Below are 26,135 nucleotides of genomic sequence, written 5' to 3' on the forward strand. Positions count from 1 at the left end.
ATTTGGGCAAGGAAGAGAGCTTTTGTTTTTTAACAGGGTGGTTAGCCTTTGGAATGGATTGCCTTCAGAAGTGATGGATGCAGTTAATTTAAGGATGTTTAATAGAAAACTTGATAAATAATTGAATAATAAGGGCTGGCTTTGAGTGTTTTATTTTCATTTTAAAGTTTGGTTTAATGGATGAGATGGCCTAGACAGATCAAGATACGCTTTTCAACTTAGTGCTTTTAAGGTAATTATTGGACCTGTTTAGAAGGAAACATAATTGAAAAAAAGAGCTAACCTTTGACGAACCTCGAACAAAACATGAAGACAAATTAATGGTCTTCGGTGCTGCATTCTTACGTGTCACTTGAGAAGGGAAGACACCACAAACTGATGGGATGTGGGTAAACTCACCTAACAGACCTGATATGTAAAAAAAACTATCAAAAAAATTATTCGCAAAAAGTAATACAAATCTGTGCAAAAAATGATGGATAATGTTCGGTTAAGTACACATAAAGCTCCTAGGAATATTGCTATAATGCCTTCCTAATTTTAAACAAGATGAAGTTTAATTATTTTTTCTTGCTTATAAGAATTTCTGTTCACATCTGTGCCCCTTACTATTTCTCTTGCATTAAAGCTCACCTTGGGAGAGTGATTATCTTATTAATAGAAATAATAAACATTTGCTAGTATCCAAAAGTTTGATAATTTTATAACAGAGTATTTCAAGTGTTTCATTAAACAAGTATTTCCTAAAGTCTTTCTTTTCATTTTCTAATTTTCTTAAGAGAAAGCTGAAACAATCAATACGTCAATAATCTCAAAGTATTTTGCTTTTCATTAACTGCCTTCAAAGCCTGTATAATTTAGGTTAAACAAAAATTTTAAAATGACAAATACGCAATACTATTAAAACTATCTTCAAAAAATGTAAAAGATTATAGATTTGTCTATAGGAAAAAAATAAGAAAACTGAAGTTACTAAATAAAGTTTAGAAACGTCAAACAGCTCAAAAGTCAGGTTTTATCTAAAGGACTATGTGTACAAACATGATACACTTATTAATGACTGGGAATACCACAGCATGCAGCTAAAGAGGACCAGAATATGGCTAGAATACTCTGAAGATTCGTTATTTTATTGGAAAGCAGGTCTCTTTAATATAACACAATGTGTTACTTAGCATAACTTTTGAAAAATGTACGCTTTCTATCTCAAGTGCTTCTATTATCAACAGTATCTCTTCAGAGTTTCCCTTCAGCTCCCAAAAATTTCATACGAAGTAGCCTACAACAGCCAAAACTTTGCTTTCTACTCATTAGTGATGTGGCATTTATGTCCTCGGAGCCATGAATTTATTCACCACACTCTTGTTGGGAATTGTATGACTGCCTGTAATTTCATACGAATTATGTTGGTGTGGCACAGTCTAATTGGTTGGATGAAAGTCAATCAGAGTATAAACTATTACCATATGATTATACTCTGGTGCAGTTCATTCTCATACATCTAGAGAGAGGGAGCATTCACATAATATTCATATTGTTATTTCATTCACTCCTTCCATAATTATTTCCAATAATGTACATCATTCAATTTTCTCCAGTTTTACTTTACTATGATTTCAGAATTGTTACTCAAGTGTTAACAGTGCCCTTTTCTAGTACTAAGTTCTTCCTTAATAATACAAAATCTGTAAAACATAGCAAAAATATTCATTTAAAAGATTAGAACATACATGTTTCCCATTTTAGAAATTTTCACATTATAATGGTACTATTGAAACTGACAGAAATATTCAATCTTAATGAGTATCCAACAGCATCAGAATAGATACAGAAATACAACAGAGGATATAACAGTGACTCTTGAAAACATTAAACAGTTGTCAGTTGTTTTAAACTAACCTCCTGTTAGTGCGAGTTTCAATAACAAATATTACCTTTCTTTTTCCTCTGTGGAGGGAATGTGGGACTATCACCTGGCTCTGCTGTGATAGCTATTGGGATGGGATGTGAAACTGACAGTGTGTTTGATCTGGAACTGAAGACTTTGGTATGGCGCCAGTTGCGGCTTCTAATTTAGCAATATTTTCTAAAAAATGCTCCCTGTCTCTCACAGCAGGATGCCTGGCATTAACTGGTGTATTGTTTATACGAGATTCAACAAGAAAGGCAGAATTTTCCTGAGGTGGTCTGTTGAAGGAAGTGGTTTGAGGTTTTGAAGACCTACAATAGGAGATTATTATATTTAGAACTTCTAAAAGTAAATATGATTCTAAAAGTTATATGTGTGAAGAACTTCAATGATAATTAAGTTTCTAGTGTAAATACCTGAAGCAAATATTTTATAAGATAAATATATATATATCAAGTATCCAGTTTTTATAATACTTCCTATTCAAAAACGCATCACAGATCATCTGTGTGATAGATATTTTTCCATGTATTCTCCATTTAGTTGTGATGGTTTGCAATTCTGCATGAATTGCAAATCATTCTGTATACATCAACAGGTAAGGGAAATAAGTACAAAAGCTGCCCAAGATGTTTCATACATTTTATTTTTTAATATCAAGAATGTTAGTAACACTTGATTATATGAGAAAACTTCTCAGAATTCTTACTTTATTTTTCATTTTACAGAGTTTTGAACAATTTAAACGTTTACTTGATGTCATTAAATATACACACATACATTAATTTGTTAGCATTTGTACACCCACCCACTCCCACCAAGGCACAAATAGTGTTCAGGTTTACAGTCATTGTTATAAATATACTCTCTTTTAAAATTAATAAAAACAATAAAAAGTTGATTCAGTTTGATGTGCATAAGCAAAGACTACACTATGACCCATAGAAAATGTTAAACAAACATCCTAGTCAGATTTACTTACAAAGGAAGGACGGATAAAGAAGTTTCCTTCTGACACTTTAGTTGACCTATAGATGGTGGACATGGAATTGGTTCTAGCTTTCTGGGTTTTATAGAGGACTGAAACACAAAAAAAAATTATAAAAACCTACTATAATAAGGAATGAGGCTGTAGCTAAAAGGATTTATAAAACTAAATATTGTCTATTTACAGTGTAAAATTGTATAGACAATAAAAATTCAAACAAACTAATATATATATATACACACACCCAAGTATTAAATAAAATCCTCAGTAATTATATGTACTTGGTAGTATTTAGTTTTACAAATGCAATAGTAATTATCATTACTTTCAAGTTTGACAGATGGCTATCGAGTCAATTCAACCTTAGACAAGAAAACCAGAAATTAAAATCTTAAGTAAGAATTTCATACACATAAAGATGAGTTTCTCTGCTGGAAATTTAATTTTTACTCTCTGCAGAAACTACACACATATTACACCTCCACACATGTTAATGTTTTTAAAAGCAAGCATAAGTGGACTAATTTATCAGGGTTCACTGTGCAAAGATACTCAAAATGACTTTTTTTGCAATATATTTCACATTTTACATCACAGAATAGCATAAGTCAAATATTCATTGTATCCAAAACCAACATAATTCAAACAATGAACACAGTATAATTTATTTTAACAATGGCTGTCACATAATGTATACCTGTGAGCAGCATATATATGAAACAAAGTTACAGATAAAGTACAATCCACTTTACTTACAAACAGTTTGAGGACAATTTGTACTTGTTCTATCTTGTCAGTTTCAATACATGTATTGTATAGTCAAGTATACAAATAAAAGTCTTAATAAATGTTTCAAAAACATTTTTCTGAGAGGGTGATGGTGATTTTACAACTAGAGAGTGCATTTTATATTTCTAGAAGTACAAAGTCAAACATTACATATGTTGTGTGAACCTCGTTCCATTAACTAACAGACAAAGTAAAAACAAAGTGTGTAAAAGAAAATAAAACCATTATTGATCAATCTTTATATTAACTCCGCATTCAGTAAGTTTTTAACTTTTAACACTCTTGCATGCATATTTTTAGTTAAACATTAAATTGCATTCAATTTTTAACTGAAATATGTTTTAAGAATGTACTAAATGCATAGTTTTTTTTATTTCAAATGAACTTATTTATCCCAAAATAAAAATATTTAATCTAGTTACAGCAGTTCATATTTACAGTTTTCTGTTCAGAGCAAAGCTAACTGTACAAAGAAATCAGTTACAAAGAAAAAAATAAAGAAATGAGCTTAAACATAGCAAAAACTTGAATAACCATAAATATACTGTTGTAAGTTTTAAAATTTCAATTTTAGAAGTTTGCTAGGCAAAATTTTAACATCATATGTTGAGAACTTAGCTCAGTGACTGTAATGTTCTTGAGAATATAAGAAATTATTTGAACAACTGAAAAAATGACAGATATATTATAGTAGTATTAGTAGTAATAAGTTGTTTGATTATTGAGCCTGCATTAGTGAGTTCAGCACTAAATTTTGGGTTTCTGTAACAATGAGTACTAAAGTACTAGCAACATGGGATAAGTTAGCAAGTAAATGACTAGCTTTATTTGTTGGTAAGGTTAAACCTATCATTAGTTATGTTAAAGAAGATGAAATCTGTAAAACTTTTAGTTGAAGAAATATAATGCTTTCCTTTTGCATTACTTTTTATTAAATAATCTAAAAAACTTATCCAACAACAGAAACCATTAGAACACTGAAGTCAGGAATGGGTATTTTGGTAAAAATATAACAGAATCATGACCAAACTTCACTCAATTTCAGAATGAAAATGTGATGGGAAATGATGAAACAATAGAAAGTTGATAAAAAAAATGAGACAGAAAATTAGAATAGATAGGTACAAATTTGAAAGAAAATCAAGTAGAAACAGACAGGAAATTAAAAGAAGACTAAGAAGAAAGAGATTGAAATTTTGAAGAAGATTTAGAAAAAAGAAATAGAAAATAGAGAAATTACAAGAAGCCTTAAGATTTGGAGAAGAATTTTGAACAAAACAAATTTGATCAAAGGCAAGTTAAAGAAAGCCATTAAAATTTTAAAGAAGAATTATAACAAGTCTGAAGAAGTAAAGAAATATTATAACAACAGGACATTTACAAATGAAATTAACAAAGTCAAAAAGAATGTCTCTGCCAGAATAAAACATCTAGAAACTGAATTAGCAAATGGAAGGATCAAACCAGTCATACCTCTGTCAACATATGCTCAAGAATACCAACCTCAAATACCATTAAATATGAAATATGGAATAAAAAAAAACACATATGACCCAAACCTGATACCAATACTGCTGTGTTACCTATGAGCACAGTACCTTCCTGAACTACTACAACTACACCACTACCTCATCAAGTTACAGAATTTATAAGACCTATTCAACAACAATGCTCACTGAGAAACCAACAGATTAAGACAGAAATGTACCATGGAAGGCATATCAGGCTTCATTTGAAATAATTTCCAAAGTGAATATATGGAATAGTGAGCAACAAACTATACATCTAGCTGCTCATTTAAAGGACCAGCTTTAACAATATTAAGTAATCTTCCAGTTGAGAGCCAATACAACTATCAGGCATTGATGGCTGCCTTATCAAACAGATTTGGAAAATCTTATCAGATGGAAGTTCGCAAAGTAAGTTTAGGAACAGATTAAAAAGGAAGAACAAACTTGTCAAACTTGTGGGATATGTGAAAAGGCATGTTTGATTATCTTATGTATGTGACCAATTTATATATATATATGATGAGGATGACAGTATGAGAATTTGTCTAAAGCAAAGTAGGTGTACATCTTTGAAGGAAGTTCTCCAGTTCACAATAGAACTGGAATGAATTAAAGACACAGATGAACAACTGAAACACCATCTAGGAATTATGGGATCATCAAATCAGTAGTATGTAAACGGCAACTCCCTCTGATGGAAGTCTAGAAGAAATCAAAGGATTAATCAGACAACTGTTTATTCAGAATAGAAGTAGTAATAATTCTCAACACAATATGTGTTGTTACTGTAACTTTTAAAAGAATATATTGCCAAGAACTTCAGCCAAAAGCTTTTAATTAGACAAGTGTTTACTCAGGATGGATGAAGTAAATTGCAGGACAAAAGATGTTTAAATTGTAACCGAAGAGGATATATTACCAAGAACTGTAGACAAAGGCCTTTAGAAAATATAAACAGTTTCCAAAGGATGATGGAAGAAGAAAACTACTACAGTATGGAAGACCAGTCCACGAGTCAATGGATACATTGATGAGAAGGCTTGTGCCATGTTGAATGACCATAGTTCTACAGCTAACACTGTTCAACCTGACTTAGTAATGAAAGGTGGAAAATTGCCTACCGAGATGTAACAAGATAGACTGATAAGGGCCACATGCGGTCATAAAGTTCCAGCAAGATGAAAGTCACCCTCATTACGGGAAGCTTCTCTACACAACCTGATGTATGGGTAGTTGATAAACAGGAAATAAACTTCATGTGGAAACACAGTTGTTACATTACACTAGTTTTGAACCATTTCACAGTCTATGATTAGGAAATTCCTTTACAAGATCATTACATTACCAGAAGTACAAGATAATCAACCTAAAGTGCAACAGAGCATAACCCAGCAAGTCAGGTGGTCCAAACTAAAAGTCATCCATCATGATTGTCTTTGGAAAAACACTGGTAAGAGAACAGCCAAGTGGTTAGCTTCAAAGAGGACATCATCAGAAATTCCAGTCAAGATCACATCCAGAGTATCACCAGGGATGGAACTATCAGTGGATTTCCACAACCATCTACCTGAGAGGAACTCCTCAGGCAACAAGACAACAAGTGTTGATAAAGGGCAAGAGGCCATCCCATCTTTGTACCATAGGCCAGGAAAATGAAAACTATCAAAAAAATTTGGTTAGTGGACAGTTTTGAGACAGTGAGTGCAGAAATCAGATTTTGTTTTTAATAAAACTTTTGATTGTAATGTGTTTCACACAATTAATTAGTGATATAATGATCATAATATCTATGAATATTAATGTTTAACTGTCAAGAATTACTCTATTGTTCATTATGGTAGTTTAAAAACTATTATTATTTGTTTATTTAATATGATTGTTCAAGTGATTTCAAAATCCATGGAGTAGGCAGTGTTGTAGGATATGTTTTTAATATTATAAACTTAGACATTCATCAGAGGAAATTTTAACATCACACGATGAGCGTGTAACTCAGTGTCTAGAATTTTCTTAAGAGTATGAGAAATGGTTTGAACAATATAAAAATCCCTGCTAGACTAGAGCAGGAGTAGTAAGTTATTGATTGATTATTGAGCTTGTGTTAGTTAGCTGAGTTTCTGTTTCAATAAAATACTAGATACGTGGAATAAGTTATGTGGTTAACATTACTATTATGTGAAGCTAGACCTACTGCTTGGTTATTGTTAGTTATGCTGAAGAATATCAAATATGTAAAGTATTTAGTTGAAGAAATAAATTGCTTTCCTTTTATGAAGTGGGCTAGACTTTGCACTGGATTTTATTTCAGTAATAAAAAAGAATCCACCTACCAACAGAAACCATTACAACAATACCATTATGCGTGAATGCTGTACCTTAATTAATTAAGGTTTATTCTGTTACACATGAATAGTCTTATAATGTTGTTCTAATAAACGTCATTCCATCCAATTAGGTGACTGAAAACAAATACAATCGACAGCAAGGAGAACAAAAAAACTTTCAATACTTTCTCCTGGTTAATTTTATTTAAATATTTATAGAAGCAGATATACATTAAAGTAAGAAACAAAATTATGTATAATAAGACTTATAATTACTTTTTTTTCAGTTTTGTTTAGAACAGAATTTGCCAATTTTTAATGGCAAAATAAAAATCAAATATAATTCAGATTTGTTTTATTCAATGCGCCTACAAATACAACTCAAAATAGAAATCTGTGTTGAAAAACTTTCCAAAAATGACAAACATTGCAATTAATGAAGTTAGAAAGTCAAGAAATGGTTTGTTTGCAATTAAGCACAAAGCTATACAATGGGATATCTGTGCTCTGCCCACCACGGGTAACGAAACCCGGATTCTAGTATTGTGAGTCCGCAGACATACCGCTGTGCCACTGAGGGTGGTGGTGGTCAAGAAATGGAAAACCAAGAATGTATAAACTAATGTAATCAAGGACAAAATTTGGTTACTTAATTTTTGTACTTAAGATTTATTGATGTAGGCATTATTTCTATTATGAAAAAGCTGCTCTCATAATTTAATTACCATATATTGTATTTTTAGGTATACTATACAATTGCCTATAATATTATATCTCATGGCTGGTAACAAATTTCACATGTATTAACAATTAAAATGCGAATATTTTATATTACTCAACTTATTTCATTAAATAAGGTTTTCTATCAGTACACTTATTTTCTCTTATTTAGACATTTTGTGTTGTTACACATTAGCCAATGGTTTAATTAATAAATAATTACTGAGTTAATACTGAGAATTTCACTGATATCTGCTGGAGTTACACATAACTTGAAATTAAAGAAATAATGAAATCTAACAAAAAAGGTTATGATTTTTTTTAAAAAACTAAAGTTAATGTAAAGATCTTGACAAAAAACTATCATAATAATAATAAAAAAGTTATATTTTTTGTATACAATTTAATGTTTTCTAAATGTGTTACAAAAGCTAATCCTTACTAGTTTTCAGTTAAAAATAAACTGGATACAAACATTTATATCAGATGCTTTTGGTTGTTTTATTTCAATGCTGCATTTTATCTAATAACAGTCAGATAATAAATTATGGTCAAAAATATCATTAACAGTTAGGGTACCCAACTGATGAAACAATAGATTCTAATTTTTTATAAGTAAGAAAAGTATACTTATATTTAATTACCTATATTCTTTATCAAGTTGATTTTTAGTTTTGCTCTAAATAGGTAGCTTGCTCTGATTTGAAGTTAATGTTAATACATTGCCTCCAAGACAGATGACACTCATCAATTTAAGTTTCTCCTTCTTGAAAATTTTAGTTTAATTTTTTTTAAATATCAAATCGGCTGCAGATTCTGTTTGTTTTTTATTTTTATAAACGGATGTTTAAATTATTCCAGATATATCAATAAGTTGATATAGGAGCTAACGTTCATATCAGTTTGGCAAGTTTGCACATATGTCCCTATTAAAAAAATAACCTGTAGTGTAAGAAACATGTTTCACTTTGAAAAAAAAAGAGAAAACAATCACTAAGTTTTAATAAATAATTCAGATTATAATACCAGACTACCAATGTAACCATAAATGAAACTCATTAACTTTCTCAGTAAAAGACTAGTAATGTGGTCAGACGTTTATAGCAACTTCAATTTGGATAACAATCAGTAGCAAAACTGATGGAATATGAAAAATAAAATAAAAAATAGACTAAGGCTGGAATTTTAAAAGTAGCTAAGTAAGATTATAATAACAATAAATTTTTCCTCAATTATAGTTTATGGTTAAGAACTATGTTACATCTAAACGACTGTCTAACTAAAATTGTTAGTTTGATAAACTTTTCATCAATCATCTATTTATACACAACAAATTCATGCCTACTTTACAAGTACATAAAGTACAACTGTACTTGCTTACTTTACTTCCCGAGTTTTTTCGAAGATAACCAGATAAAAATGGTTGAGCCTTCTGCTGTACAAATCTGACAGATAAAAGCATTAAAATATTTACAAATAATGAACAAATATACATATTTATGAAATCCAGAGTAAACACCAATTTTAATTAGTTATGTTAACTCATTTCATTAAGTACAGTAGTACTTAATAATAGGAATTGTGATGAAACAAAATGGCAGCCATAAAAATTGGCCATTTGAAACCACCTTTATAATGTGTGAATATTAACAATGACTTTTTCACAGTATTGTAAATGAGCAAAACTAAAGCTCATTGTACTTATAAAAGCTGCCTAAATCACTATATACATGTTTATGGAGTGAATCAAAATATCACTATTTCAAAGTATTTTCCAGACAAGCATACAGAAAAAATAAGAAACCTTTATTGCTTTAATTCTTTTACAGAACTCTTCCATTTGGGGGTCCAAATGATTCCTTTCTTGTACCAAAAAAGGATAATAAATATATATACGTATAAAATGGATGGTGCAATATTTTGGGCATATAATTAGATTTGAAGGTAGACTGGTAGAGATCCTGATGAGTAATAAAATTGAATCAGGTATATGCATGCCCCATGCTTGGTGTTGCTAGAACGCAAATATTTAGTTAACAAAAAGGAAACGAGAAAGTATAATAAAATAATTTAAAATTTTATAAAGACAAGTTGGTATCGATATATATGCAACCTTGCTAGCTATAGTAATATAGAAAGTTTTAATGCTACAAAAGGTATTGAAAAAAGAAAGACAAAACTAAAAAACTAAGTTACTTGAAACTTTCAATTTATCTCTACTTTGGTTCAGACTAACATAATTACAGATTTGCCAAAGCATGGATAAAATCTTTTAAACTTTAAATTATTCAGTTTTTATAGTTTTGACTTTCTTGTCTCAACACTTTTTGTAGCATTAAAACTTTCTATATTGCTATAGCTAGCTAAGTTATGTATATATTGATCCCTACTTGTCTTTATAAATTAAGAATTTATCATACTTGTAATTTTAATAATGACTGCAAATATTTTACCTCTTCCTTATAGTATGGCCAATTATAAAACAAAAACTCCATAATTTCATTTAAATATTTCTTGGAAATACAATTTAAAAACTTAAAAACACACAAATCTGAAAGTACAATTCGTAACATCAGGAAATTACAACATAAAGTGATGTAAGTAAGAAAAGAGGAAATGTGTAATGGTCAGGCTATTTCATTGGATTAGTAACTACTAATGACACTAAAGTAGTCTAACCTATGAAATTTGTTACTACTCATGTTTTATTTCACAGTAATTTTATGTAATACTTCTGTTTTAAGCTAATTTTAATCATTTGGACTGCAGTGTTTCAGTTACATGAACGTGCATTAAATCTGTGACAGTGCTTGAAGCCAACAACTATTGTTTGCATGTTCTGTAAGTAAGGTATTCTCTATTACTTCTTTATTGTTACTTTTATTAACAGTACTGGTTACATTATTTATTTTATCTAATTTTCTTTTTTATCATTAGACTTTTACTACAGAGACTGTTTTCACCCAAATACCCTAAGGCAGCTGAATCTTGCAAGATATTATTGGGATTATGGCCGAAACTATTGTTAACAGAGTGAGTGCCGAAATAGTGCATTTTAATTATTAAAAAAATGTAAGAAAAGTATATTTAATTAGCTATACTCATTACTACGTTGATTTTTAGTTTCACTCTAAGTAGGTAGCTTGCTCTGATTGGAAGGTAATTTTTGATATATTAGAATGTTATTTGAGTGTAATTAGTCATTTTAATGAAATTGTTTAAATGTTAAAAAAAAATTCATATCTGAAATTATTAGGTAATTTCATAACTTATAAGTATTACTTTTGTTATAATTCATTATAATTTGACATCTGCAATCAATTAGTTTCAAGAAATTTCAGTTACTAATTTAATCCTAGTTTACACCATTACTACTGATAGTCTACACCCAAGTAAATATAATTTTTAATATAGTATTTTGATATATTAAGAAATTGAAGTTCATAGTTAATTTTAGGCTAAATTAACAAATTAATTATTGTATGATTTGATAAGTTCACATACAGTAGTAATTATTTTCACTATTTAATCCACATCAATAAATTTATTTATGTTCAGTAGAGTCACCCCTAAGAGATATATGTATTTTTATGAAAATTCTTTTACATCTTTACTTATCAATGGAAACAGTATGTGTAGATCTTAAAACTTACTCCCCAGAGGAGTAATGTGGGAATTGAGGACTTGAGTACGAATCTTATTCAGTCTCAGTTTCAGCCACTTTAGAAGAATTTTACTAAAAATTATCAATACCTTATACTCTTCCAGATTTTTCTAAACTGTAAGAAGAAACACTTACAAAGAATAATATCTTCTCTATTTAACTGTATTCCTTGTTTTTATACCACAACAATTTGACTTCAACATCTCACCTAGTTTGTATTACAAATATTTAAGTAGGAAAATTACTTGCAACAATTAATTTTTTCAACCATGAAAAAGAAATGTTACCTCTTCTCAATTGAGCAGACTTCTTGCCTGGAGTCCTTAGTGGATGGAAGACGTTGTAACACGGGTAGCTTGGATGGAACCACCTGGAACAAATATTATTGAACAATATACTATAAAGTATGTGCATGTTAGTGAGAAACAGCAGTGTGTACTTCAACTCTTATTTATTAATAATTAATTTAGAGTTGTGCCATTCTGTGTATTAATTCCTCCAAGCAATAAAACGAAGTAATAAATGTTATATAAAAAACTAGCTTGCTATTTATATATATACTTGAAGAACTATGCAAGCCAGATTCGATACGTAAGTTCATGTCAAATATTGAAAACTTTCAAACTTTAGACACAATTAATTCAAAATTATTGGCATCATTTTAAACATTTTCTTTTAGATTAAATAAAACAAAAACCTAACATTAAAAAAGAAAGTCCTTCAATACAATAGATTAAATGAACTAGTGTAACAAAAAATGAAAGTGAAAAACATGTAGCACCATACCTGCTAAATGAGAAGGTGATTTTACCCCTCTATCATGAAAATGTTTAATATTACAGAATACTCTCAAAACTTTTGTTTTTGTGAATAATTAAGTTTTTATAGGTAACAGTTTAAACCTTTATATGTATAACTTGCATTTGATTTCTAGAACAATGGTTTTAAATAACCATGCTGACAAATAAAAACTAGACAGTCATGATTTTGGATAGATAATGTAGTCAATTTAATTCCAACTAACTTTCTAATTCAATTCTTTCAGACTTGAGACTTGACTTCTGGTTAATTAGTATATAAACATATCCTATAATTTTAATCTTTCACTAAAATCTCACATCAGCATTTTCCACACAACAAAAATTACACAAGTAACTGATTCAAGTTTTCAACAACTAATCAAAAAAGAAAAACATTGATATGTTTAAAATGAAAATTAAACTAATATTTTCTTAAGTTTCACTACTGGCAGTTTTTCTACAAGCAATTCATCAAACTGATATTACCACTTTTCTTCCAAAACCAAAGATGCAAATCTCCCATGAAAGCTTTTTCATAAGAAATGTGTGCTTCATATATTTATTTCAAAATATTTGTATGTTCATTCAAATTAGTAATTTTTCTTGAAAATATATTCAGACATGGGGAGCACTATCACAGATAAGGAACTAATAAAACCTCTTTTGCATAGCTAAAAGTACCTTTTTGGTACTGGGATTAATGTTTAAAAAATCATTTCTTTGATTCTTAACCGAGTTCCATTGACAAGTTTAAATTGTTCAATATCACACAAGTCCTACATTTTTCAAGTTGATAGTTGGGGATTGCTGTACTGTTCTTACATTTAAAGACAAGATATTCAGAAACTTGTATCTACAGGAAAAGGTGGAACCAACAAAATGGGAGGAAAGAAAACATGTCTTGCAGAGAACATAATGAACATGGACAGAAAAAGTAATACTCAAACATTTCTGTAAAACAAAACCTTCCATGAACAGATAAAAAATCAAGCTACTGGGATCTTACTTTGGAACTGGCTGGTCTCACTGTATGACTGGAACAATTTGGCTGCTGAAGCACAAAGTAGGCATCAGACTTCTTCGCACCACAAAAACAGGAAGAACTATATGTATTCCAAACTTTCAAATAAAAGTCCTAGCATGATATCCCACAAAGCTATGTCAATGATCACTGTCACTCTAAATCCTCAATAGAAGGTTAACTTCCAGCTCATATTAATTTCTACAAACCCATGTATTACCACTTCTCTTGGATATAGTCTACACCTTAGGAAAGTGAGTGAAAACTGTATTGAATGGACATTGTGGTACATAACCTCTGCTCTAGGTGGGGATTAATGGAAGCTTATGATCACTTACAAATAGTTCACATAAAACTTAGTTAGATACAAAGAATCTGCATAAATGTTTTTTAAATATTTACCTGAATATACCAGTGTCGAGTTAACATTTTTCTTACCTGAAAATGTATTTCCAATAGATACTCACCTCTTCACAGCTTCTCTACCACTAGCCTTGGGGTAACTCCCACCTAATTTCACATGATTCTATGTGAATTGTGCTACTGCAGGTGATATCATCATGCAACAATAGCCATCCACCAATAGGAAGGTGACACACTTCCATGCACAATAACTCCCCAAATGTGCTTGTACTTATGAAACTTCATTCTTCGATGAGACAAGTCAGGAAATTAGCACTGGAATTGGGGAGGATGGGTGGGGAGAAGAGGAGAGAATTTGCATGGGGAAGGTCCAGAGAAAGTGCCAACGTCCCTATCGGTCCTTCAGTCCAGAAAGGTCTTTTACTGGAGACAGTGCAATGAGTGACCACAAAATCATATTTTTAAAAGCCAACAAGGGTGACACAGAGAAGTGGTTCTGGCTTTTTTCCATGAAAATCCATGGAATTGGTACAGTCTGAAACAGACAATTGAGTGAATATATATGTACATATACCACCAGGATAGCTCAAGTGGTCTTGTGGAACACTTATCACACAGTAGGCACATGTAGAGCCAGGGCAAATGGTATGAGCACTTTCCATTGTCCTGGCTCAATGTGGATTTTGGGTGAGTACACCATACATCTGGTGAGATCCTTTGGAATAAAAAAAGGGCTCTGTAAAAAGAAATATATAGTATGAATTCCTCTCAAAAACAGTAGGCAACTGAAGAATGGTGACCTGTGGAAGCTGAAAACCATCATGAGAGAAAATGGCCAAAAGGTGTTGAGAAGAAGATGAATGTGTGGAGAGAGAGTCCACATGCCTGCCTGGAAAAGCCCATACTAAGGCTGGTGAAGAAGAGATGTAAGAGAATGAAAGGTGATAAATCGAATGTGAAGAAAGGTGAAATAGTCCACAAACATCCATATACTGAGACAAACATGTCAACAGAGGAGTTAATGGACCTATCCCATATTGAAAGAGTGAAAGAGGTCCATGGAAAAGAGGGTCTCAGGGAAGGAACAGACAAAGGTGAGTGGTCCTTCATAGGGCACAATGAACAGCCCAACAGGACACAGGATCCAAGCTGAAGGCGAATGGTCCAATAAGCAAGAGAGTAGCAAGGGAGACAGACATATAGTGCACCTTCTGAGTGGTCAAAGTCCAAGGAAGGAAAAATTGGTTTGGAAAGAGGAAAAGTGCAGTGGAAGAGGGTAAGAGAAACATTTACAGGAAAGATATCAGAATAACAGTAACTGTAGGGGAGAGGTAGATAGAAATAACTCAGGAAATAAAGATGGTACAAAAGCCAGGAAGTCAAGGCTCAACTGGTGCATGCATGAGACCATGAAAAATCTCATTAAAGTATCAATCAGGCAAGGGGAGTTGGGCAAGGAGGACTGAGGTGAATGATGGACCAGAACATAATGTGTGAACCTTGTATAATCATCCTTTACCCTTAATAATCTATTTCAATGGATCTATTTGGGTTATTTTGTGGATAAAATAAATGAAAAAAGTTAATTTTTTTGAAAAATACATATCTATTAATTTCTGCTTCTTACATGAAATCTTTCCAGTCATTTTTTTTAACTAGAAAGTACTTAATTTTAAATAAAGGTTAAAAACTATTTTTAAAATTAGTTCATCATATTTCAAATACAATACACTAACCTTGCTTTGTGACAGATTAGTTTTTTTTGCGCATCTGATGCCAGAGGTCTTTTTTGATTTTCCCTAAAGAAAAAATAACATTTTTAGGTATCTATAATTTTATATTTTAGTTTTTTCTCATTGAGATAAAACATACAGATAAAAATAAATGGACTAAAGGTAATCTGTTAAGATCAATACTTGGTGGAATGCTAATTACTATTTCTATTGTGTAATTTCTTAAAATTTGATCTAATAAAAAGAAATATCAATAGCTTTTAGAATACATGAATACAGTATGATTACATGGTTTCTCAGATAACCAAGTGATTTTAAATCCAAATAAATTTAATAAAAGGAATCTGATAAAGTTCTTGAGTATATAGTTTTATACATTTGAATAAAGTTCATGAGCATGAATTCAAATTTACTATCTTTACTACTTACTACTCAAATTATCAACTTGTGAAAATTCAAAACAGTCTAGGGATGGACTACATTCTTAACAAGTTCAAATGCTACTATATAGAGTACTTTCAAAACTTTACATTCATCAATGTGAAACACTAGATTACACTGTTGTGACTGTGAGCTGTCCATTATAAAGTTCATCACTTGGTATTAGCATAAAACATAACAAATTAAAAAAATATTTCCAACAATATAAATTCATTTTTGATGCAATTAATCCAAAACATGTGATAAAAATCACAAAACTAAGTGATCAATGACTTGTATTTATTTTTCCTGATGAATCTGTGAACAAGTTACACAATTAAATTTATGTATACCATTTGCCAAGGCTTAAAGATTTATTTAATTTAACAATACAAATTTTTACTTTTTACGTACAATAATTTTTTTATCACCATATTTTGACTTCTTCGGGTTGTATTGCCTGTACAGACAGTCCCATCCCTCTACTAGAGCTTTTGCAGATTTGAGGATTATATTTTTAGATAACTTTTGATGTGAAAAAACTTGGTAACCTTAAAACTGTACCATTTTAGAAATAGATGTAAAACAAATCTTGGGGAATACAATCAAACCTGTTTATAGATATCATATATATATAAGTTTTGGGTGTTACTGGCTGTGAGAAAGATGCTGCTACTTTCCAAAAGGATTTGGTTTATTTGGTGAATTGGACAAAAAAATGACAGGTGCCTCTTAATTATCATAAATGCAAGGTAAAGTATGTGGGTTATCATAGTTTTAATTATCAGTAAAATTTTGATTGGAATAACCTTAACATTGTTTTGGAAGAAAAGAATCTTGGTGTTCTAGTTTAACAGTCTCTTAAGCCATTCAAGCAATGTGCTGTTGCTAATGCAGGGCAAATTAGAATTTATGTTGTATTTAAAGAAATATTAACTATCAGTCTCCATAGGTTATAATGTCATTGAAGAGGTCATTGATTATGCCATACTTAGAGTACTGTGGTCAGTCTTGGGCTCCTTACCTTAGAAAGGACATTGAATTGTTGGAAAGGGTTCAGAAGAGGGCTACTAGGATGATATCTAGGTTGGAAAAGTTGTACTATGAGGATAGATGAAGATCTTTGAAATTGTTTTCTCTCAAAAAAGAGAAGAGTTAAAGAAGACCCGATTGAGATGTTTTAAGATTGTTAAGACAACTTACAGTGTTGATGGATCATCTTTTTTATATTTGATCATGAAAATGATAAGACCAGAGGACACAAAAACATTTTTAGCAGGGTAAGAGTCATCTTCAACTCAAGACAGCTTTATTTTTCTAACATGGTGGTTCGTCTTTGGAATAGGTTGCTTTCAGATGTGGTAGATGCAATCAATTTAAAAGAGCTTACGAAAAGGCTTGATAAATATTTGAATGATAAAGAGCTGACTTTGAGTGTTTAATTTTTGTTTTAAAGTTTAGTATAATGGATGGAATGGCCAAAATGGATCAACAGGTCTCTTGGTGTCCTTAAATTCAGCAAATATTATTTCTGGAAAGCAACAATTGCTCTAAAAATAATAAAGATTTATCAAAAACATTGTCCTCACCCTGTTTTGGTAAACAAAACTACAATGAAATTATCATTCACCTGAAAGCCTTGAGCTGAATCTATAATAGAGTTCTTCGAATGACGATCTATAGCAGGTAAGACACAAGAGCTGCTAGATGTGTTTTTGATGGAGGAGTGACCCTAGAGAAAAATAGGGTAAGTAACATAACAGTCACTTCCACAGTAATGTACACATACTTTCTTAATATAAATATGAATACACAAATGAATTTAATTTATTATTTTTCCTACCCACATGCATGTCAAAGAGGCAAACAATGTGCATGCAGTCTTGAATAAACAATATCATCATAACAAGCTACCATTAGAAATAAACCACCACAATCCTAGTTTACTTGTATTTATCATTACGAGTAACTTGAATGCCAAGAATGTCTTCCCAGAGGTAGACTGTACAACAACATGTAATTAAGTAGAGAAGCAGCATAAGTAAATGTTCTTTGCATACCATACATTAAAAAAAGTTGAACAGCTTTATCCGAGTATACCTAGAAAACCTTTTATACTTTAAATGAAAAACACATTTCTTTACAAGTATGAGTAAAAATGTAAGATGAACCAATAAATCAAATGTTTCTGTGATCATTAAAACTAAGTTCACCTTGCCTTTAAGCCATAACTATGACCCAATAACTTGACCATATTCAAAAACATCAATCCGCACCAAATAAATTTGACTTTTACACCAATTTTGTAATCGATCTTATGGCACAATTTTCCTTTATAAATGACTAGAACAATAGCTATAACAAGCATACAAATATTACCTTTCATATAGGTATGTATGTATTAGCCTAGATACACAACCAAAGCGAAGACTTCATGTAAGTTAATGTTTTCCTACACTGAAAATGTATTTCCATTAGATACTTACCTTCGCTCACAAATAGCTTTTCTCGACTAACACTGACCTCCATTGGCTCAAATTTTCTATGCATGCTACTAGCCTTGCACCTCCCACTTCTGCATATCCACATGCAAATGATCATGCAGCAGTTCTCCACCAATATGAGTGCGACACCACTCCTATTGTAACCAGCACTCTCTTCACATCTGCACTTGTTAATCACTCCGAGACAGGTCAGAAGACCTCCACCATATATCATCGGAAGTAGGGTGGAAAATGTGAGAGGATGTAAGTATCTATCAGAAATACATTTTCAGTGTAGGAAAATATTAACTTTCAATATGATATCTTACCTCCGCTCACAAAATAGCTAGAATCTCACATTGAACTGGTGAAGGGCCAATACAAAAATAAATAATAATAATTGATTCCCTTTCAGAAAGCACCCAAAGAGAGACCAGAAGTTATGTAACCAAAAGAGAAAACATCACACCTCAGTGGGAGACCACACCACATCTGATCCAGGTATACTCTTTGCTCTTTTATGACTGTGTCGCGAATATAAAAGGTAGAAAAACAAGAAGAAATCCCAGAATATGTATGATCGATTAGTGGGACCCTGGGTGTCGAGTGGTTAGGGTGCAACAGACCATAGCGGTAATTTGACCTCACCCAAACCAGGCAGAATCTGAAACAGTACCTCAGATCCACGGTAGGTAGAGGATCACCTACCTCTTCACCTCGAAATAGGAATGGGTAGGGAAGATGAGCTACTGTACCAAATTCTCTCTCCACTTGCACATATTTCCAGCACAACCAACACAAGATCTGCTGGGAACCATCATCCATCAGATGGTAGGAAGGTGGAAAGCTCCAGAGGGATGACATCTCCAGTCCAACATTTGATAGCAATGGGTATGTTACTTCCATTCCATGGTAGGAGAAGGATATCCAGCTGTACACAAGTGGGAATACATGTGCTGCGTCCAGCTACAACCAACATCAGATCTTCCAGGAACCAACATCCAGCAGGTGGTAGGAAGAGAACTGCAAACCTCGAGTGCATCTCCAGTCCAAAACCTGGGGGCAGTGGGCTTTTGTCATTCAGTCCACGGTAGAAGGAGGGATACCAGCCGGAACACATATGAGGACTTACTTAGCTGGACCATCTCCAAACAACAATGGTAGGGAGGAGAAATGTCTCAGCCTGAGGGGCAAACTGCAATAATAGGTATGTATATATTCATGGCATGGCAAGTGCTTCAACCAAAACCTGGCGGCATCTGAAATTGTACATCAGGTCCATGGTAGGAAGGGTGTCATTCATCTACACATGATACTAATCGTAAATGGGCCATCTCCAACCAAAAACAGACCCACCGGGAATGTATTTCCTGAGGATGGTAGTAAGGAGAAACGCCATGGAAGGAAAAACAATCGGTCAGATATATAGACAGAAATACAAACAAAACCTGGCAGTATTTGAAATTGTACATCAAGTCCAGGGCAGGAAGTGCAATACACCAGCAACACCTGTAGAATGCCATCATCCTACTCTCAACTGAGTGCTATAATTCATCACTCAGGAGGACAGGTTTCGACTGTCCACCACCCTAGTGGCTAGGAACTGGAAAGTGGTAAGAAGTCCCATACCCCACTAGAAGAAAGGGGTAAAAAACGTGTTGGAGAGTCTGGAGGACTACATCACCAGCGACAGTATAACGGGTGACTGCAATACCTGATTTTGAAAATCAGAGCTGCCACATCAACAGAGTCAATCAACTAAAACCTGGTGGCATCTAGAATTGTACATCAGGTCCACAGTAAGAAGAGTCTCAATGCCAAGGAGTATCAGAGATGGACAGCAATCTCTGTCTGTTTTACTCATGTTAGTCCATAAGTGTATGGTCCGAGACAAACATATTTATGAAGCAAAAAACCACTAAAGATAACTATTAGCAGTCCTATGGAACACCCCATCTCTACAGTATGCATAACCCATACCTGCGACATAATAGTTTAGTCATAGAGAACAATAAAATGGAGACATACAACCAGCACTGGCAGCATCTAGAATTGTACATTAGGTCCACAGTAGAAAGGGCTACAACGTAATTGACATCGAGCATCGTCGCAAGATGGACAGTGCAGGTTATGAAAACAAGAAAATGTATATCTGGTCAGGCACCACTTGCCACAGAGTGGGATCTACAATATGCAAGCAAAAAAAGCCCCTGAAAAAGTAAGAAAAGTTTGAAAAAAAAGCAACTTTTCACAATACCAAAATGCGAATATTTAAATACATAGTACAAAAAAAACTAAGTCAGTAATATAAAAGAAAACGTAGACAAATCTGTGAGCAAAAACCAGCACGTCTGTACAGTACTACTGCCAAATGAGAAGTGATTAAGGAGTGCAGATATGAAGAGGGCACTGGTTATGATAAGAGTGATGTCACATTCTTATTGGTGGAGAGCTGTTGCATGATCATTTGCATGTGGATATGCAGAAGCAGGAGGTGAAAGGTTAGTGGTGTGCATTGAAAATTTGCACTGATAGAGGGCAGTGCTCATTGAGAAAAGCTATTTTGTGAGTAGAAGTAAGATATCGTATTGGAAAACTTGGCTAAGTCTAAAACAAATAGATGAATTTCAACTACTGTGTGACTAGCTGACTTGCCCAAATTTAGCAATAAACAAAAATGTAACTACAGTAATGGAATCTGTATGAACAATTTAAACTTAAAACAACAATCACATTTTACAAAAAACAAATAATAAAACAAGAGTTCATGTTAAATAGCATTTTGAAAACTGTCTATTTGGTGTGAAAAAGCAAACAGGATGTTCAGCCTTGTTTCCATAACAATTTAACTTGAGAGTTTACTTTTATGAGACTTAAGGCCTGTAAAGTAATCATTTTTGCAACAAATAGTTAAAAAGAAGTTCAACCTCTATTTAAACCTGAGGTAAACTTAACCTTTATTCATAATTATAACCCAAGGACTATGAACTTTAATGAGTTTTGTACATGAAAATGTTGTATACCTCCATGGCAGTTGAAACAACTAAATAAACAATAAGTAAAGCAACAAGTGCACGTATATATATAAATGTCTATCTACACACAGAAAGTACACAATGTATTGACTTTCATTACCTAGGTCACTTATCCAAAATCATAACTGAAAACCTTTACAAAATTTTATGAATATCTATTGCAAACAGTGAAGTAAGAGGAGATAGCTTGGTTAAAATGAGGAGAATTCTCCTCATTCAGTATGATACATACACATTTGCATTATATATATACTGATCCAACAAACTTATCAAAATGAGGATTCTCCTCTTTTAGTAGGATATGCACATATATGAACTACATATACTGTTCCTATAGACTTCACCAACAAGAGGATTACCCTGTCTTATTCAGATATGCACACATCTGCATTATATATATATATATATATATGTGTGTGTGTGTGTATATGCACTGTTCTATAGGGATTAGTATACTTGTACAGTAAGATAAAAGTTAGTCTTCTCACAATGAACCAGTGTTACAATAAATAAAAAAAGAGCATAGACACTTAGGTAATTATTACAAAGTAAAAATAAAAAAACTAATACACATTCCAGTAATAAATGGCTTATTTTAACCCATTGACTGCTGATTCAACGTATAGGATACAGTCCACTTCTAGCAGTTGAATGCATGTATGACATATATGGTGTATGGTGTGCAAAACTTCCACACACATTTAGAGCAGCCATAATCAATGGCTTGTTTTGTAAGGTCTTGTAAGGTATTTCTGTTGGATATATTTGTTTTATAGAACTTTGCTCTATCCTGATGAAGATGAGTTAATAACACTAGGTTGGAAGGAATAGAGCTACACATACATCTGTTTTGACTATTGTCTGTACTTGCAGACACACTGTCTAGTTTAAGTTCTTATAATCCGGAAAAAAAAGCTTATAAATAAACCCAACTCCTAGAAACTTTGGCCAGTAATACACAGCAAATTTGATTCAATTCTGAAAAACAAACAAGTAACTATTAACAGCAATATAAAACCATTACACAGCTTTAGACAAAAAGAAACTAGAAGATGGGTGTCATTAAGAATTCAAAAAGTTCCATTGCATCACAACACAATAAAATAGTATGGACATTTTTTATGGGTTTCAATGGATGTAATTAATCTTATTAAACAGATTATAAATTAAAATTGAAAGTTGTGTATGCTATGTCAAAGTAATTGTTGAAAAAAGATATGACATAATTTGGTATAGCTCTCTGAAAACTACAGAACTGATACTTGCAGGGAATATTGTGCATGCCTACAGTTTAGTTTATGGAAAATGTCAACTTCATGCTCCATGGAAGATGTGGTTTCCACAAATTTTAAAGATGCCAAAAGGTGTATGGAAATGTCTAGGGGTGGTGGAAAATACATAATATTTAAGTACATATCCACTTAAGAGTAGATGTAATGTTTCACTCATAAGTAGTTCAATAATTTTAGTGGCCTGTATTGGTGCTGACTTTCCTTCCAGACAAGGATTTCCAAGTCTTGTGAGCAGGAAATGAAATGGGATTTAGGAACTAGGTACACGCTTAGAAGGAGCAGTGGGGTGATAGGTATAGAAAAGATAGGAGGTTCTTATTTTATATTCTAGCTTATCAATATTGGTAATTTGAGTTCCTAATTCGTAAGAAACTGTAGACTTTGTATTTGGACATCACAAACATCTAATCTGAACCAATGATGCATTCAACATACCACATGACAAACAAAAATCAATATTTAGATGTGTTTTTATAATATTTACTTTTAAATTCAGAAATTAACTAATGTATAATACAAAAAGTTGAATTATAGTTTACAATTTCATAACAAATTTATTAACATAAATTCATAAAATAATAGTTCAATAAAATTTTGAATATAACTCAACAAACACAATTACATGGCCTTTGACCCATGACAATAGGGTTAATAAACATCTTCAGTGGTAAAAAAAAGTAAACTGAGAACTAGGTACATGACATGTACCCCCATTTCCATCACTGCTTGTGAGACATAGAAGTAATAATATACATAGATTGCTCTGATCAAAAGTTAATATTCATATGACTGAAAGAAAGACCCAGTGCTTTTTATCAACTGATTGATGAGGCAAAGACAGTCTGGATATTGGTTTTGATTTGTGCAAAACAAAACAAGGTATTATGAGAACCTGTTCACAAAAAAAAAGGTTATGAGACAATAAAAGAAAAATGCTCAATGCTTGAAAATTTATATTTGATTCTCCATTTTCTTAATAAATTTAACTGTTTCCTATGACAGATATTTTTATTACCAGTGGAATACATGTACATAAAAAACCAAAGTAATGAAAAGCAAATGGTAAGGAATAATCATTGAAATGATGGATAGTTTCAATAACTAGTTAAATAACTTATCTCTAAGTTGGTGTAATTTTTCCACACACTTACATACATCATTAAGAATCACTTTATTCACCTTTTGTTTGCACAGATTATTATCTGTAGTCATACCTGGCAGGTACATGTGTACATTAAGCACCCCCAAAATTTATTGATGCAAGTGCTACTGGGCACTCGGAAGCTGTAAAAAAAAACATAAACCCAGGACCCCAGTCATTGAGAAAAATTTGGTGTTAATGCCTGTACTTCTTTTTTCTGATTTTATTCTCAAGTTTTAATATCTCTGTGATGCTCTTTTTTGATTTTAGGTTTTTTTATGAAATCCCACATATTATTTGCTAAGGTGTATTTCTAAAAATGTTGAAACTTTAATCAAAAATACAGTAGAATCATATTTGAGAGAGGTCTGCCAAAATATAAGTCATTTTCACAAAGCAGCATGACATAACATCTGATGGTGATTCTGCAGTGCCCTATTTAACAGTACCTTGTAACTGCCATCACAATTTGGAACAATGCTCAACAACAAGACATAAATTGTACAATACAGTAATCTCAAGTGACAAACAGTTTAAAGCTTGAACCTATTAATGAAGCCTCAAGTAAAAAACACTGAGGATTATTATAAAACTTACATAACTAAATACTGAGTGTGAACCCAAATATTTGGACCTCTATCTGGATGAACTAGTTCTACAACAATTTCTCATTCTCTGCTCTAACAACTACACTGGTTATAACTTTATGGGATACTAGCGATATTTCAGTTATTTCTTATATCATAACATATAATTTCTAAATTTTTTTTGTCATTTTAAGATGCTAAAGAAAATTTATAATTTAAAAACTATACATTCATTTAAATTTGTTATCAATTTATTCACTTTGCCTTAAAAAAGTCTTGTGAAAATTTTTCTTCCCATCAACAGAGATTTGTGTACTTGAATAGCTTTACCTAATATATTTGATTTTTGTTGTTTTTAAAACAGTTTTAATAGCTTCTTTCCCCCAGCTATGATATGTTAATGTTCATAATGCCTTTGGTTCTCTCCTATTTACACATATCCTCAGTGAGCATTAGTCAAATGTTACAAGCTTTAGTGAGCTAAATAGTTGGTCAGTTATTTCAGTGCTTGCTTGGCACCAATAAGAAATTTAGAAAATGAACTTCACTGAATGTCTGTTAATAGAAGTATTAATTCAATTCTTTATTTTTATACCAAGAAATAATAAAACCTTAAATATGTAAGAATGGAGTGTTCATATCCTTCAATACATTAACAAGTATTCTTACTATTCTATCTACACCTGAAATTTTGTAGGGTTAGGGTTAACATACTGTACAAAGGTGCAGTCATATATAACAGTGATATATTAGGGTTACTGACTTCAGAATAATACCACTGACTGAAAATCAAATTTTCTGATGTAATCTAAAAATTCTGTTTCAATTGAACATTAAAAATACTCTTTTTCTCTTGAGCACAGAGAATGACATCAACACTTCGAACAGAGATAATGAACCTTTAGCTATTACAAACATGTATAAATATTTATAATCTATTACAAAGTTAGTGTCACTCAACATTTATCTAGTAAAGCATTTAACTGAATAAAGTTACTATAACTATTAATTTCTTATTCAATGTTAAATGTCAATATTATCAAATCTCTATAAAATATGCAAATATCATAGAAATATAGTTTTTGACATATTTACATGTCTCAATTTGAAGAGTTTAATAATGTATTTTATGCCAAGAAAGCAGTGGAAATATGTCTCTGATTTCAGGTAAGTAAAAGGTAGACAAAATAGTGTCATCAATATTAACTGACAGGGATAATCCCAAACATAATATTGTAGATGAAGGGGTAGAGTGGCATATAAAAGATGAGACCAGTACTTATTGAGAGCATTCACATTTATGACAAAACAGTCTTTAAAATTAAGAAAAGTCTTGGCTGATTTGAAAACTAGTT

At 31.8% G+C, this 26,135-nt stretch overlaps 1 protein-coding gene across 5 annotated transcripts in view; it reads right to left on the bottom strand.

Annotated features, from left to right (window-relative positions):
• Positions 1-286: 286 nt before the first annotated feature.
• Positions 287-26,135, bottom strand: part of LOC106457138 — a 35,180-nt gene continuing 9,331 nt past the window's right edge. For all 5 annotated transcript variants that reach the window (XM_022382949.1, XM_013916523.2, XM_022382952.1 and 2 more), the window contains 7 exons: positions 17,873-17,974; positions 15,826-15,888; positions 12,193-12,275; positions 9,623-9,686; positions 2,892-2,989; positions 1,935-2,220; positions 287-408 (listed from right to left, as the gene is read on the bottom strand). In XM_022382949.1, coding sequence (XP_022238657.1) covers positions 1,992-2,220; positions 2,892-2,989; positions 9,623-9,686; positions 12,193-12,275; positions 15,826-15,888; positions 17,873-17,974 — 639 coding nt within the window. In that variant the 3' untranslated portion in view covers positions 287-408; positions 1,935-1,991. The remainder of the gene's footprint in view (positions 409-1,934; positions 2,221-2,891; positions 2,990-9,622; positions 9,687-12,192; positions 12,276-15,825; positions 15,889-17,872; positions 17,975-26,135) is intronic.

Source organism: Limulus polyphemus, unplaced genomic scaffold (assembly GCF_000517525.1).
Source record: "Limulus polyphemus unplaced genomic scaffold, Limulus_polyphemus-2.1.2 Scaffold295, whole genome shotgun sequence".
NCBI lineage: Eukaryota > Metazoa > Arthropoda > Merostomata > Xiphosura > Limulidae > Limulus > Limulus polyphemus.